General features: G+C 47.9%; 1 protein-coding gene across 4 annotated transcripts; it reads left to right on the top strand.

Annotated features, from left to right (window-relative positions):
* The first annotated feature begins 75 nt into the window (after positions 1–75).
* On the top strand, positions 76–13,929 carry TPST1 (tyrosylprotein sulfotransferase 1). 4 transcript variants are annotated; one of them, XM_082201504.1, is made up of 7 exons: positions 76–212; positions 4,334–5,259; positions 9,269–9,467; positions 10,071–10,121; positions 10,483–10,546; positions 11,597–11,645; positions 13,313–13,929. In XM_082201504.1, the coding sequence occupies exons 2-5, from the start codon at positions 4,415–4,417 to the stop codon at positions 10,525–10,527; spliced, it is 1,140 nt and encodes a 379-aa protein (XP_082057630.1). In that variant the 5' UTR covers positions 76–212; positions 4,334–4,414; the 3' UTR covers positions 10,528–10,546; positions 11,597–11,645; positions 13,313–13,929. The 4 variants fall into 4 exon arrangements, with proteins under 4 accessions (XP_082057630.1, XP_082057632.1, XP_082057633.1 ...); XM_082201505.1 differs by lacking the exon at positions 76–212 and adding an exon at positions 341–362; XM_082201506.1 differs by lacking the exon at positions 10,483–10,546.
* Positions 13,930–16,568: the final 2,639 nt, after the last annotated feature.

Genomic DNA, 16,568 nt, shown 5'->3' with positions numbered 1-16,568 from the left:
GGTGGGGTGGAGCCAGAGGAGGCCCCGCCGTCCCGCCCATCACCCCCTCGCGCCACCAATGGGGCGCGGCGACACAACGGCCAATCCTGGGAGGGCTTGTGATTTCCATGGCAGCGCCGCAGCGTACAGAGCGGACTAGGAGCCTGGCGAAGCTTGGAGGCGCAGCGGGAGCGGCGGGGACAGGATGGGATCCGCGAGGAGACCCCCGGCAGGTAAAGTGGGAGCACCCACCCCTTGCTTCGCAGCAGCTTTCCTGTGTTGTGCATGCGGCTGATCCCTGAACTCCCGGGGGCGGGTAATCGGGAGCTCGGATCCCATTTAACCGACCGCAGAGCCGAGAAGACGACATCCTCTCTGCCTGCGTAGGTGCTGGCTTGATGCTTCTTACTATTTCTTTCTCGAGCTTTCTATAAACTCTGCGTTGTTGTTTTTTCAAAAAACGGGGATCGGGGGAGAGAGTCTCTGAGCATGCACAGATTCCATCAAGCCTGTTTCTTCGTATGTAGGCTTGTTCCCCAACAAAGGGTGCCTCCCACGTGCTCAGAGGTGCTTTGCCCTTACATTGATTTTTTCCCCTTTTTGTTGAAATAGAAAGTTTCTGACCACGCACAGAATTCCCCCACCTGCTTTATTTTAATCTGCTTTTATGCAGAAGACTGAAGCGGTATGTGTGTCTGCACTTGCTCGGAGGCGTTTTTTTAAAAATGCTCTTTTAAAGATACCAACCGCTTGAGAAGAGCAGCCAGCCAGCGTTGCCACCGAGGATTTTGAATGACTCAGTTGCCAGCTAAATAATTCATATTTGTGTTTCATTAAGTGAGCAGAAAGTTTGTTAAGCCAGAAAAACCAGATATTTGTTTGTCTTTGATATTCTGGATGGTTTCTAATAGAGGTGTGTGTTTAAGATGTAGATAGAAAACCTTTCTGGTCATGTACAATAACTCCGTACCCTGTGGTTTGTTTTTTTTTAATAAAAAAACTGCGTATAGTGGCCTGTACATGCTCAGAGAAACTGTTCTTTGCTGTATTTTTAATCAGCTTTCTGTTGGAAATGAAGGGTGTTTTATACCTGCTGGGATATACTGTGTCTTTATATTGATTGTAATTGATTCTGAAATATATGGGGATCTCTGAGCAGGGCATTTTAAATTTTAAAAGATTGAGAAGGGGCCTCTGAACATGGTTAGAATGCCCCTTTGAAGAGAATCCTAACACAGCTTTCAGGAGATCTCATCCACTTACTTGCAAGAGGGCCTCTGTCCCAAATAATCTTTCTTACTATGCCTCATAGCACCCTGCAGCAGGTGGGTTGCATAAAAGATTAAGAGTCTGTAGACACAAACTTAAATGTCACAGGAGATGAGCCGGCTAATTTCCTGTCCAAGCTCGCCCCAGGTGAGCTGTTCAGTCAGTCTGCAGCAGCCCACCCAAATTGGATCATCCCAAGAGAGTTCAGTTCATTTACTCTTTATTCATTTCACAAGAGTTCCCGCTGCAAATCAATTTAGTTCCCCCCCATCATCTCGAGTTAGTCATCTATGATTAATTTATTTCCCGACGTTAATATTCTGCCCGTGAACCCAGATCACCTCCCAATTCAATTTCCTCTGAGTTCGTTACCCACCCAGAAACACTTGAGGTATTTAGGGTGGGGGGGGGGGAGAAATGTGCAGTGGCTTTCCTGCTAGAAACACTCCAATGACCCTTGAATATGTGAGTCTAGGACAAATTCATGGAGGATTCATGGCTATTGTGTGCCTCCACGGTCGGAGGCAGGAACACTTCTGAATACCAGTTGCTGGAAACCGCAGGAGGGGAGAGGGCTCTGGTGCTCAAATCCTGCTTACAGGTTTCCCACAGGCATCAAGTTGGCTACTGTGAGGCAGGATGCAGACTAGATGGACCATTGACCTGATCCAGCAAGCTTCTCTTGTGTTTCCTTTCTTCCCACTAGTCCTCTTTGCTGCTGGATCCAAACTATATTTAGTCCTCCTTCCCATCTCCCACAGTGACCCACCAGATGGTTTGGGGAGGCCTACAAGCGGGGTGTGAAGGGAACAGCTCTTGCCTGTAATTCCCCCACAGTAACAGCATTCGGAGGTAGACTGCCTCTGAATGTGGAGCTTGCTTTCCTATCGTAGCTGCTGATAGCCTTTTCTGTCTCCATATGCTGATGCAGGTCCCCTTTTATAAGTCTTTGCAGCCACAAACAATAGCGGCTTGCTTTAAATAAAAATATGGTTTTTCCATGAATGGGCGCTGTGCATTATTCCACACATAGTATCCTAGAATTGTCGAGTTGGAAAGGGACCCTAAGGGTCATTTAGTCCAACCCCCTGCAATGCAGGAATCTTAGGCAGAGAATCCATGACAGATGACCACCCAACCTCTGCTTAAAAACCTCCAATGAAAGAGAGTCTGCGTCCTTCAGAGGTAGTCCTCTAGGGATATCTGATCCTCTCCCATGAATTTCTTTGAGCTAATGGAGCATCCCTGTGCAGAGATGGTGTACCTCTGCATACAGTGCACTTGGGGACAAAGAGACAACTGCCTTGCCTCCGCTGGGAGCAACATGTTGATGGGCCTTTGGCCTCACCCAGCAAAAGCAGCTGTCAAATCAAGATGGAATTAATTTGTCCAAATAGTCAGAATAACGAAACCTCAGCTGTTGGAGGCATCCGTCCCTCGAGGGGCGGCTTGGCGGTGCTTTTGGCTGCCTCTGCTTATTGGCGGGCAGGTCCAAACCTGTGCTTCCCTCTCCACCTGCTGCTGTTGTGGAATCGAGTCAGTTCAGCACCAAGCAGCTGCTGGAGCAAGCTGGGGGTGGGGACAGGTGAGGGGGTGGAAGAGGCAAAAAGTGAGGGGCTTGGTCAGGTGTGGAAGAAGCGAAAAGAGGGGGAGGTGGGGATGAAGAACAGCAGAGCAAGTGGGGGGGGGCAGACCCTAATGCAGTGGTACCTTGGGTTAAGTACTTACCGTATTTTTCGCTCTATAACACGCACCAGACCATAACACGCACATAGTTTTTAGAGGAGGAAAACAAGAAAAAAATATTCTAAATGAAATAGTGGATATATGATTTTTGTGGTTCATGCTGTGGCCACAGACACGTGATCTGACAGTGAGTTTGGAGTAGCCCAATGCAAAAATCCTGAGGATCCATGTGGATCCATGCTTTGTAACCATGGAGGAGGGAAGGAAGGGGAACCATGGATCCTCTGCTCACGACTGCAGCAGATCCCCCCCCGCCACCCGCAGGCATTCGCTCCATAACACGCACAGACATTTCCCCTTACTTTCTAGGAGGAAAAAAGTGAGTGTTATGGTGCAAAAAATACGGTAATTCGTTCCAGAGGTCCGTTTTTAATGTGAAACACCACTTTAGCTAATGGGGCTTCCTGCTGCCGCTGCACGATTTCTGTTCTCATCCTGAAGCAAAGTTCTTAACCCAAGGTACTATTTCTGGGTTAGCGGAGTCTGTAACCTGAAGTGTATGTAACCTGAAGCGTATGTAACCCAAGGTACCACTGTATATATATTATTATACGGCAATAGGTACTTAAAACAGCATCTGGGCACCTTGCAATGGGCTGCGCTGGTGATGGCAGCCCTTCATCTTAATTCCCCAGAGGCATCTGTACATATAAATGAACACCTTCAAATCTTAGGCTAATTTGTCTCACGGGCCTATGGCCCCAAAATGTTGAAGTGCCAAGGAGCACCCTTGTTTCAGTGTTAGAAACTCAGATCAATAATCTGATCGCCAAATGACACCTTAAACCTTGGTTATGGTTGCCACAACAGAATGTCTAGGTGCCGTTTTTTCTCCATTGATCTTTGTTGTTCATTTCATTTCTATACCGCTTTATATTTTAAAGAATAAATTTCAAAGCTATTTACAACACATTAAAACCATGCAGAATAAAACAAATTCAAGTTTCACATAAAATATTTCAGATCCTTCTCTAAGTGACATTTTGCTTAGCCCACTTGCCAACCTGGCACCCAGAGATCTCCCTTGTGGTCACAATTGGACCTGTGCCAGATGCAAAAATGTGCCTTGTTAATTTTGAACGCTGCCTTGCTCCTGGGGCAGACGGTACTGTAACCTGGGTGCTGCTGTTTCTGAGAAGTGTGTCATTTTGACCATGAGAAGAGACTGCTAGATCACCGGCCACCGTGCACAAGAACACTGGCACAGACAAGCCTTATTGCCTCTGGCCACGGAGGCAGAACACAGCCTTTGATAGTCCTCCATGAATGTGTGTTGTTATGGGCTGGAGGAGGTTGTATGTAAATTGTCCTGACCGCAATTTATTTCTTTTGCTTTCAGATCTAGCTTCTTCATGGTCTGAATCGTCGTCGTGGCCCAAGCGATCTGCTTCAGTCGTGTGAGGCACTGTTCTGCGCGAAGATGGTTGGCAAACTGAAGCAGAACCTGCTGCTGGCATGCCTGGTGGTCAGCTCAGTGACGGTCTTCTACCTGGGCCAGCACGCCATGGAGTGCCACCACCAGATGGAGGAACGCAGGCAGATAGTCCGCCTGGAGCCGGTCAGGGCCACTCTGAGAGCTGGTTTGGGTTCGCCAGAGAATGCCACCTTGGCCTACCACAAAGACATGCCCTTGATCTTCATTGGAGGGGTCCCTCGGAGTGGCACCACCTTGATGCGGGCAATGCTGGACGCTCACCCGGACATCCGCTGCGGGGAAGAGACGCGGGTGATCCCCCGGATCCTGGCCGTCAAGCAGATGTGGGCTCGGTCGAGCAAGGAGAAGATCCGGCTCGATGAGGCCGGCGTCACGGACGAGGTCTTGGATTCGGCTATGAGGGCCTTCTTGCTGGAGATCATTGTGAAGCATGGGGAGCCAGCCCCGTACTTGTGCAATAAGGACCCCTTTGCCCTCAAGTCCCTGGCGTACCTTGCCCGGATCTTCCCCAATGCCAAATTCGTCTTGATGGTGCGGGACGGCCGGGCCTCCGTCCACTCCATGATCTCCAGGAAGGTCACCATCGCTGGCTTTGACCTCAGCAGCTACAGGGACTGCTTGACCAAGTGGAATCGGGCCATAGAGACCATGTATAACCAGTGCTTGGAGGCTGGCTTGGACCGTTGCATGATGGTCCATTACGAGCAGCTTGTCTTGCACCCTGAGAGGTGGCTACAAACGCTCCTCAAGTTCCTTCACATCCCGTGGGACCCTGCTGTTTTGCACCACGAAGAAATGATTGGGAAAGCCGGGGGCGTCTCCCTCTCAAAGTGAGTAGGTTCCTCCCTGGGGTGCGGGATCCCTTGAGGGTTTTCCAGAAAATCTTTGTAGGGAGAAAATTATCTTAAGGTGGGGTAGGGGACCTTTTTGAGCCACTTTTTCTTGGAGGGAATCTTCTGTGGGCCACATCGGGGTGGCAAAATTTTCACATCGGGCGACCAATGCTGGTTTCAGATAGTACGTGGGTAGATGAGTCTAAAAAGCTCGGGACACAAATATTCCTGGCCCCCTAGCGGTTATGGTGGCTCATTTACCATAAGTAATGTGTTTAGCATTAACTCTGGAAGTGTATACAGTGGTACCTCTGGTTACGTACTTAATTCGTTCCGGAGGTCCGTTCTTAACCTGAAGCACCACTTTAGCTAATGGGGTCTCCTGCTGCTGCCGTGCCGCCGGAGCACAATTTCTGTTTTCATCCTTAAGCAAAGTTCTTAACCCAAGGTACTATTTCTGGGTTAGCGGAGTCTGTAACCTGAAGCGTCTGTAACCTGAAGCATATGTACCCCGAGGTACCACTGTAGTTTGGTCAGAATCGAGTATGCATTTTTATAATTCTTCAAGAACATGCATAGCTCGTGCCTGTCTGACCATCCACTGTATTGTGTGTATCGTAGCTATAAAGTCCGCACACCGGGGTGAATCGTTATTGCTAACACTCCTGAAATACTTGCAACCCTACCCAGGCTATGAATCCCACCAAGCTAGTTCTGACACAGATGCATCCATTTCCCTCATAAACCACTATTAAACTAAACTCTTTCCTAGCACTAACAGAACATAAGATGTGTTGAGACTGCGCTCCTTTCGTGCAACACCTAGTGCATGTGCTTCATTCACACAGCCCTAAAATCTGGTCCTGCTGGGAAGAGTTTTGAGGGGGCGGGGGGCATTCAGCTATTGGGCCTGAACTTCCCCACCCCGCTGCTGCAGATAGTTTCGTTCTAATATTAGCATTTTAATCTTGCTTACCTTTAGTAAGTAAGTATTCCATTTTATGTCCTATATAAATCTCCACCCCATTCTGCTTTACCTCAGTCATATTTGATTAGGAAAAAGAAACTTAAAATGTGGTTTCCGTAGTAGTCTGAAAGGGCAGGGAAAGACTTTTGAGATGGGCTTGTCTGAAAGGCTTTTTGAGGTTGGTTCTGGCGTTGATCACAAATCCCCATGCTCGGTGTATGTTCAGAGGCACCCCGAACCCTAATGCTGTTCACATGTGTGCCTGGCTGAGTTAATGATATTATACTTGGTTCTGAGTGGTGGGCACTGGGGTTCTAGTAAATGTTGAAGGATGTCCCGTGGGCTGGAAATCTGCCCTCCCCTGATGATTGTGATTGGCACTCTCGAGACACCCCCCCTAGCAGTGAGGACTTCCAGGCCAAGGTTTGGAACTTCTTTTGGCTTGGGGTGCTTCACCACGAAGCTGTCTTTGATACTGTCTCTGGCTGCTAAATCTCACCTTTGAAGAGGTGGAAGGGTCCTCTCTTTGTAGGGTTCCAGCCTGTTTTGGAGCCATGCATGAACACCACAGTTGGCTCAGTGGCACGGCATCTCCTTTGCATATGGACAGGGCATTCTCATTCTCCTGCCCTTCCACCTGCATGTGATAAAAATAGATCTCTTTGGGTGCCTCTCATCTTAGCTGGGGGCTGGGAGGAAAATGCCATTTGAGAAACTTCTCTTGATCAGCCTTGCAGAGACGCAGATCTCAATCAAGAGGCTTGCGGCGGTACTTAAAAGCAGTTTCCATGGGCTAATCAAGCTCATTAAGACAGTTTGCAAAATATATGTGTGTGTCTTTTGGGGTAGAAGAACAGGGGAAGAGTTAAAAGAGGGGAAAGGGAGCCCAGTTCATTCCTCCCTTCTCTCTCTAATGATTCCATCCATCTCCCATTACGAAACAATATTTACTTTGAGCTCAGTGGCCTTTGCTGGCGTGTTCCAGCCTGAGCTGTTTTCTGGCCTCTGGATAACCAGGCCTTCTTGCATTTGTCGCTCTGGGCGACTCCGCAGCCCTCTAGCAATTTCCGGGCGTGTTTTTCCTATCTCCTGCTTCGAAAGCCGGCGCAAGGGCGTCCAAAGGGAGGCTTTTCACAGGGAAGGGGTTGGCACCAGCGCAGATCAGCACGGGACTCTCTGTGGCTTGGGGGCATTGCCAGCGTGGCTGCTGGCAGGCAGTCTTGCCATAGCCGAGTGCTGAAAAATTCTGGCATTTGCCCTCTCCTTGATGGAAAACATCTGTGTCTGCAACAGCCTCTGAAAGGGGGGGGGAGGTGTCATTTTCCCCGGAGAGGATCTGGGCCAAGTTTCCTTTTCATTACTGTAAGCAAAACCCACAAATCTGCAAGAAGGAATGTGCAACGTTTGTGTGTGTGTGTTGGTTTGTTCACTGGCTTATCTTCTCTTAGGATGTGGCGATGGGGGTGTGCGGTGTCTGGATTTCAGTCTGTTCAGCTATTATTATAAGAAGAACTCTTGCTTCCTACATCAGACTGACCAGATGCTACCAGGAAACCTACTGGCCAGAGTCATCCCCTGCTCTCGCTCATTCTAGGATGGGGATGGAGAGAGACTCTGCTCCCATCCTCCTTTTTTGAGTTTTGCATTTGTTCCCCCACCCAGCCTGGGCTGCTGTGAAAGTGTAGCACCGTATTGACAATCCATTAAGGGAGCTCTGTGTCCAAGAGCATCAGAATGCCTGGGATTCTATTTTAATCTGCTGGTGAAATCCAAGGATTGGCAATTCAGGGCAGAGTTTCTGTCTGGAGCAGTGCTTTACCTTGGCAGATGCAAGTTCCCAAAGCTGACGTTGGCTGGGTAGTGAGAGGGAGAGAAGAGCCATAGCCCAGTGGTGTCTCTAGGTAGGGCTGGGAGGGAGCCCTGTCTAAACCCTGGGGAACCATGCTGCCAGTCCGTGTAGGCACGACTGAGCTGGATGGGTCCAATAAGGCAGTTTCCTGTGTTTGGAAAGGAAGACAACTCCAACCCCTTCCAAATTCTCCTGCTCCTAGCTGTGCTGTCCCTCTTTGCTGGGCTTATCTCTGGCCTCTTGAGTCACCCATAGAAGAAACTGTGATGCCCTGGAAAAGTGTGTGTGGTTTAAACTAATTTATGGAGGGAAAAGCTGTGATAAGTGGCTGCTAGCCATGATGTCTATGCTCTGCCTTCGCTGTCAGAGGCTTCTGAATGTCAGCTGCTGGAAACTGCAGGAGGAGAGAGGGCTCTTGTGCTTGTGGGTCCAGCGTGTGGGTTTCCCTTTGAGGCACCTGGCTGGCCACTGTGAGAACAGGGTGTGGACCAGATGGGCCTGATCCAGCAGGCTCTTCGTATGCACCTTTGGGAAAGCTTCCAAGCCACTATATTCTCCAGAATATACAGAGCAAATCTATGGGCTCTGGGTGGCTGTGGATTTTTGGAGCTGTCTCGATGTATTTTTCCCCAGCAGGCTTCTCTTAAGTGTGCAAATAAAATCCAGTGTTTTGATCAATACAGTCATACCTCGGGTTACAGCCGCTTCAGGTTGCGTTTTTTCAGGTTGTGGACCACCGAAACCCGGGCGTACCGGAATGGGTTACTTCCGGGTTTCAGCGGTCGCACATACGCAGAAGTGCCGAATCACAACCCGCACATGCGCACACACGCAGACACGGGTTGCAAACATGCATCCCGTACAGATCACGTTTGCAACCCGAGCGTCCACTGTACCTGGAAAAACATTTATGTATTGCATGTATATTCCACCTTTTCTTCCAAGGAGCACAGGGTGGTGTACAGGTGTTCTCCCTCTCATTTATCCCTCACAATACCCGTGTGAGGTAGGTTAGGCTGAGAGGCAGTGCGTGGCCCAAGGTCACCCAGCTGAGCATCGTGGCCAAATTTGGGAGGTGGAGGTGGGGTTGAACCCTGGTCTCCTGGGTCCTAGTGCAACACACTAACCACAGCACCATACTGGCTTTAAATGTGATCATTTTTTAAAACATAAATTCCTTTCTTTTGCAGAGTTGAAAGATCTACCGACCAAGTAATCAAGCCAGTGAACGTGGAAGCTTTGTCAAAATGGGTGGGGAAGATCCCCGATGACGTCCTTCACGACATGCCTGTGATTGCCCCGATGCTGGCGAAACTTGGCTATGACCCCTACGCCAACCCCCCTAACTACGGGAAGCCGGATCAGAAAGTTTTGGAAAACACTAGAAGGGTAACAGACAAGGCTTATTGTTACTATAATATTGTTATTTACCTAGAATGATACACTGCGCTGTTGGCAAAACTGAAGCCCCAAGGAGCATACAGTTAGCATTTGACGTATCTTCATGGTCTTCCACACTCCCCTCCCCCCTCAAAAAAGAGAAAGTGCTTCTGTCAATTTTTATCGTCTTTTCTTTAAATTTATTAAAGCTTTTCAAGTTTCAAGTGGCTTTAAACAGGCTTATTCTTTCTGTTTCTGGATTTTTTTTTAGCTTGATGCTTTGTTTCGCTGCTGATATTTGTTATCTGAGTTGAGCATCTTTGTCATAGTTTTTGTTCCCTTGTTAAGTTGCCACATTCATCCTGTCTGAAAGGTACCTGAGAGAAACACATATATTATTTCATTTCCTAAGGAGCTTACACCAGCCTCCATTTTAGCTCCATAAAAACCCCGTAAAGCCAATATGGTAGTGACTGGGCCAAGGTCACTCAGTGAACTCCACAGCTTGTGTGGGGCTGTGAACCCACATCTAACTATAACACTGCACCAGCTCTGAATTAAATCAAAACTTGTGTTTAAAAAGGTTTAAAAGCGTGCTTGTTTTCTTTGAAGGTCTACAAAGGAGAATTTCAACTTCCTGACTTTCTCAAAGGAGTGCCACAGGTAAGGCGCCTTGGAAGCATTCGTCTTGCCTGTTGCACCATAAATATTTTTGGCCTGTCCATCAACTCATTTGGAGGACCTTTCTTCATCTTAATTGAGTTTGAACTCAATTAAGAATTTAAAAATACATGACACATGAGGGGGGGAAAGCAACAGGAGGGCAGAGGAAAAAGCAAGCTTGGGTACAAATTCTTTTAAAGGTTTACAGTTCAGATTACCAACCTGCCTTTGGAAATATAACACACAATACTATTCTCCTGTGAATTGAACTCCTCTTTTTTAAAAAAACCCTTGGTCAAACTCGAGGCGAGAGTTTTTGTTCCATCCTTAAATGAGCCGTAGCCCTTTCTTCTCATTGCAGCTGCGGAAGACTGTAGAAAGGAAGCCCCAGGCCAAGATAAAATGATTGAGGAGCTGATGTGAAAGTATAGTAGTGTGTGGTGTCTGTCTTGTGTTTCCCCAAACACGGACCCCCGCCCCCCCATTTTTGGCTGCAGGCACTGGAATTCCTTGCACCCAGTTCCTTTCATTCACATGCATGTATGTGTGTGTGTGTGCTGTGTTTCACCTGCTTGGTGCAGACAGGAAGGTAGTTCCTTTGGTCTCTGCTGTCCCTCGGCCTCCCTGCCTTGGCTGGCTGTCTCTAACCTGAAGCTGTAGAGGATCTGCCCCTGTTTGGCTTCATATGCTGCCTTGGCTCTGCTCCGCTCCAGACTTTGCGTGCTCATCACCCCCATAAAATAAAGTGTTGCAGAAGCTGTGTATTTTCATTAGAATTGACATCTAAGTAAAGTCTCAGTCTCTCTCTCTCTCTCTCTCTCTCTCTCTCTCTCTCAGTTCATCTGTCCCCCTATATTCTCACTCAACAAATCCTGTCTCTTATGGAGCCAAAAATAATGATTATTTACGGCAGCCTTTGGCAAATGGGGGCACTCCAGATGTTGTTGTTGGACTACAACTCCCATCAGCCCCCAGACAGGCACTGTGGCAAAACAGTATGCTGGTCTAGACAGAACTGGCAGAGTCCTTTGTATGCTCTTATTAACAGACCTTTTTTTGTTCCAGTCTGCTTTTAAGTAAGATGGTTCATAAGGAGCTCTTGCACTGATTGTTCCCCAGCACCTGCTCTTCTGGGGTAGACTGTCTCTGCAGTAGGATGTTCCATTTAGTCAACTAAACCCCAACCAACCAATAGACCACTTCCCCCTTCCCCCTCCTCATTTCCATGTATTTCTGTTGTCCTGTTATTTACATTGCTGGCCATCACTAAACTTTGTGGCAGTGAGTTTCATAAACTCATTCTGCGTGAAAAGCATAATTGAATTGTTACCAGACAGTTTTATGGGGTGACAACCCCCTCAATGGTATTTGCCTTTTGCCTTTTCCTGTTTACTAACAAGCATAATTGATTTTAATGGACAGCTGGTATTTACTTGTGAAATTAATGTGCCTTCCATCTCTCTCTCTCTCTCTAGGCTGATGTGCTGAAATAGAAGTCCTGGTGGAGTTAATTGTGCTTAATTGGTAATAAAAGAGAACATCCTGTCTTTCAACCTCTGTTTGTTAACACAAAGTATATTAGTATATGGCTGGGGTGGGGGGAAGGTTTATTCTTGCCTTCTGCTTTGAGCCCACCCTCATTGGGTTGTGTTCTCCACAAGCACTCTTGAGATGAGCATGGTAATAAGTGTAAATGTCTAGTGTGTTGTCTCCAGTGAGGGTGAAAACCTTTCAAGTTGTGGTTGAATGTGATGGGCCCCTCTTGGGAGGAAAGCCGCCTCCTGATCACCATACTCTAAGTAGACCCACTGAAATCCACACTATGCAATTAAAGCACTATCACAGTGTTTCCCAACCGGTGTTCCGCGGCACACTACTGTGCCGTGAGACATTGGCTGGTGTGCCGTGGGAGGGAGGCGGGCGAGGCGGGCGGTGAGAGGCGGCGGCGGCGAGGATCCGCGTCGAGCCGGGGGCGGCTCCGCGGTGGTGGTGCCGAGCGGCGGGGCAGCGCGTGCAAAAGGGAGGAGCGCGAGACAGCGGAGGAGGAGGAGGCCGGCATGTCTGGGCAGCAGCAGCAACAACAGCAGCAGCAACTCCCGGCGACGGCTCCTCAAGCCCCGCCGCCCCCTCCTCCGCCCGCTATCGCCGCCACCACCACAACAGCCGCCGCCGCCTCAGTTGCCGCCGTCCCTCAGTCCCTCGCTCTGCTGCCTCCTCCCACCCCCAAAGCTTGGAGGTTCCCCGGCAAGGGGGAGGGAAAAAACTTTCACTTCCGTGCGTCCCTCCCGGCGTGACGCTGCGCGCTGACGTCACGGGGCGGGGCTTTAGTGGTGGTGTGCCGCGAGATTTTTTTTTCAGTAAACAGGTGTGCCGTTGCCCAAAAAAGTTTGGGAAACACTGCACTATCATGCCACTTTAAACTCACGGCTTTCCACAAAGTATCCTGGGATCTACGGTTCCCAGAGTTCCCTTGGAAGAGGAATTGATTGTTAAACCACTCTAGAAACTATATGCGGCATTTAGCAATAGCTGAAAAAAGTAACTCATAGATTATGTGAAGCCAAAGGCTCAGAGGAGCTTGAAAAATTCTGTGCTGCTTAATGGGATTTTAACAAATACAGATACTCTGAACTCCCTCTCTACAGCACAACTTAAAATTAGGCTTTCCTAACAGTCTTAAGTACTCTACCATCCCAATATTAAGACTTTTATGGATATACTGTGCTGCTTTTGTGTATTTTTAGTATATTGATTTTAATTTAGATATATACAAAAAGAATTAGTAGGTTCTGGCTATCATTGGCTCTGGCGCCACCTACTGTTTGGCTCCCTGTCTTCCGCCCTACCAGCCACAATAGGCATCTGCATCAGTCACAGAGCAGAGGCGCTTGTTGCACGTGTTTGCATGCTAAGCGCCAGTCAACAGCCCAGAGTTGTGTTAACATATGGAGCTGCCATACACTGAGTCAGGCCATTGGGCAATCTAGCCTTGGTATTATCTACACGGACTGGCAGCGTTTCACCAGGGTTACTGGCAGGAGTCCTTCTCCCTGTCCTACTTGGAGATACCAAGGATTGGAACCTGGGATCTTCTGCATGCAAAAAGGAATGAGTCACTGCCCCAAAGCTGCTGCAGGTAGCCCACCCTTGAGTTGCACTTGCTGAAATCTTTTTTCCCCTCTTTTGACCAGGGACGTCAGCTGCCCTTTTGAGGAAAGCATTGGGGTGGAATCGTCAAGAACCTGCTGAGCTGTTCTGTTTGTTCAGAATTTTTTTTCTTCATCCTGTGGTTTTTGTTTTGCTTTTTAAAAAGGGGGTATATTTGTGGGAGGTGAAGGGGGTTGTGCACACATGTTAACCCTCTGTGTCTTAGTCCTCGTGCCATTGACTCCATAGCGGCCCCTCTGAAATGCTGGAGCTATTTTGAGTGAGTGATTCCAGGATCACTGCACCAAAGAGGGTGCACTGCAGCTGGAGATCTCATCTGTGCAAACCTCTTCAGAACGAGTGGACAGTGAGCAAAAGTACTTTGCTGGGCACACATGCCATTTGATATCCACCGTGCTTGTGCAGGAGACGTTCTCGTGAATTCATCCCATGTCCAAATTCTTAAGACTCATTGCTGGAAATCCAGGACTGTATTTCTCCATTTACACAGCTCCTCTGAAAGCCATAGGAGCAGAGATTGCTTGGACTGAGCTTGGAGATGCCTAGGCTGCCTGCCTTTTCTCTCTTGTTCTTGCACCTTAGTTTTTACCAGAGCGGGTTTTTGTAAAAACAAAACAAAACACAGATTTGGAATGTCAAATATGTGATTTTTTTTTGGGGGGGGGCGGGAAAGGTGTTTCTCTGCTGGTTTGAAGATATTTACCTGTGGCCTGCAAGTGTGTGAGCAGCAGGCTGTGACCACACTGGTGAATGTTGGTTTATCTGCATGCCTACCCACTTAGGTGACAATAGGTGGTCGTTGCTTGATGGGGGTGGAGGAAGGGAGACTTGGACTGCATCCCCCTTGTCCCATCATCCCAAACAGGACATGGACAAGGTCAAGGTCAAGTGTGCAGAGTATCTGTGAGGCAATTATTCCCATGAATGTCATTAGGGGCAAAGATCATTCCACACCAGGAGTGCCACCACTAAGAATGCCCTGCTATGGCTGTCACCTGCCTCACCTCTAAAGACATTGGCATCCGGAGCAGGGCTTTCTGACACATATCCTAAAGAAAACGTATGTTAAGATCATAAAAAGAGCCTGCTGGATGGATCAGGCCAATGGCCCATCTAGTCCAACATCCTGGCCAACCAGATGCCCCAATGGGAAACCCGCAAACAAGACTCGAACACAAGCCTGTGGCTTCCAGCAACTGGGATTCAGAAGCACCACTGCCTCTGACCATGGAAGCAGAGCATAGCCATTGATCACCCTCTCCCCATGAATTTGCCCAGTCCTCTTTTAAAGCCATCTAGGTTGGTGGCCACTGCTGCCTCCTTTGTGATGGAGTTCAATATGTGCTCTGTGAGCCAGTGCTTTCTTTGATCTGTCCATAAATTTGCAAGGGAGCAGATGGTCCTTTGGATAACAAGTGTGGCTTGGCATGCCAGATCAAAACTTTAAAATGTTTTCTTTACCTTCAAATCTCAGGGACTGGTGTAGAGTGGACCAAGACTCCACGGTGGCTGAGCATGGGGAATTGGGAATGGCAGCAAATACGATCTCACGGCTGAAAGCTGCCCATGCCAAATTCCCCCTCTGCCTCCCATGTTTACATTTCAGAATTGCTGAGCCCTTGGGCCTCAGTGGTACAGCATCTGCTTTGTACACATGAGGTCCTAGGTTCAATCCCCAATGGCAGCACAGGATCATAGAATCCTATTCCAGGTAGGGTTTGGAATCTCCTGAAAGCCCAGGGGAGCCACAGCCAGTCAGCATAGATAGTGGTTGGACTCTGCTTGGTAGAAGGTCAGATTTCAGTCAGGGTGCAAAGCCCTGCTCACCTGTATAAGCAAAGTAGCCATTTCCCAGTTCAGCCCAAGCTCATCATTTGGGATTCTTATGAATATGGAATAAGGGTAATCCCACATTCGCCACCTCTCAGATGCTATAAAAAAATAATAAAAGTGCCTCTTTTCCTGTTTTCTAACATTGACATACTAGAAGGCTTAAGGTCAAGTCTGTAAAGGGTGTCAAAACCCAGAACTATTGGAAGACAAAAAAATTATAAAATGCACTGCAGTTCAGCAATAGACAAGCTGAGGGTAACCTCTGCTGGAGGAAGGAGAAAAAGCTGCTTTGGAAATCCTGAGTTGCAGCAACACCCAACATAACAGAAAACTGGCCAGTATTTTCCTTAATATTTAAAGGCTTATCACTGGTAGACAAGCTTTTGTCAACCTGTTGCCCTCCAGTTATTTTGGACTACAGTTCTTATCAGCCTCAGTTGTGGTCCAGAACATGTGGAGGACATGAAGCTGGTGATGGCTGTGCTAATTTGTCAAAATACCACTTTTTGGCAATTTCTATTTAAAGTTTCGAAATCAGTTTCATTGAGGTATCGACAGACACTCAAGATTAGGAAAGTGTCATCACAGGTTACACTTGTTCCTTATCATTCAGCTGTGAATTAATAGGCCAGGAGAGGAAGACTCTTCTCCCCAAATGCACAGAGTTTACAATTCGACTGATCTAAACATCTTTTCATCTTCTGGTCACCCTTCAGAGCAACCAAGAGACTGGACAGGGCAATATAAAACAGAGGTGCAATGCAAGACTCTTTCTCAGACACTGTAGCAACAACCCTGCCATGCCCTCTTCTGTTTGACAGTTCCACAGCTTGAGCTGTAGACTACTCACAACTCCCACCTGGAATAAGGAGAGCTATAATTTTACCTTGCAGTGGGTGCCAGGCCCATAAAAAAGAAGCTGGCAATCTTGCCCCTGCCTTTTCTCCCTCCAATAATATTTAATGTACAGGTGGACGTTGTTTTAACATTGGTGGAAAACCTGTTTCAGCCAAAGATTTGCATTCTTAGTGTTCGGCACATTTGAGAGCAAAAGCAGGCAAAGCAATGCATGCAATTCTTACCTACCTTTAGTAGATTATTTTCCGGCTAGATAAAAGAGTTTGTTCTACAGCTACACCTCTTCAGGACAAGCAAGAGGCATTGCAGTGCAAGAAAACATTCCACCCAGGCAAAACCACTTAAAGGGTGTACAGCAGGGCTGGCAAGGGTGTGTGGCTCGATAAGGCAAAACTCATTTGGGGGGAAACTGCTGAAACTAAAAGTCAGAGATCTCTCACCCCATTTTTACACAATGAAAGGGCCAGTAACCCACTCATCAGCTGCACCTTTTAATTCCAGATAGGGAGACTGATCTTTCAAGAGCCATAAAATATTCTCCTAAATAAGACATTCATTGTTAGCAAAGCTGTCAATCTTATACTAGGT

Source organism: Podarcis vaucheri, assembly GCF_965113315.1.
Source record: "Podarcis vaucheri genome assembly, chromosome: 15".
NCBI classification, from domain to species: domain Eukaryota; kingdom Metazoa; phylum Chordata; class Lepidosauria; order Squamata; family Lacertidae; genus Podarcis; species Podarcis vaucheri.
The sequence above is the reverse complement of the archived record's forward strand: the minus strand, read 5'-3'. Positions and strand labels throughout refer to the sequence as shown.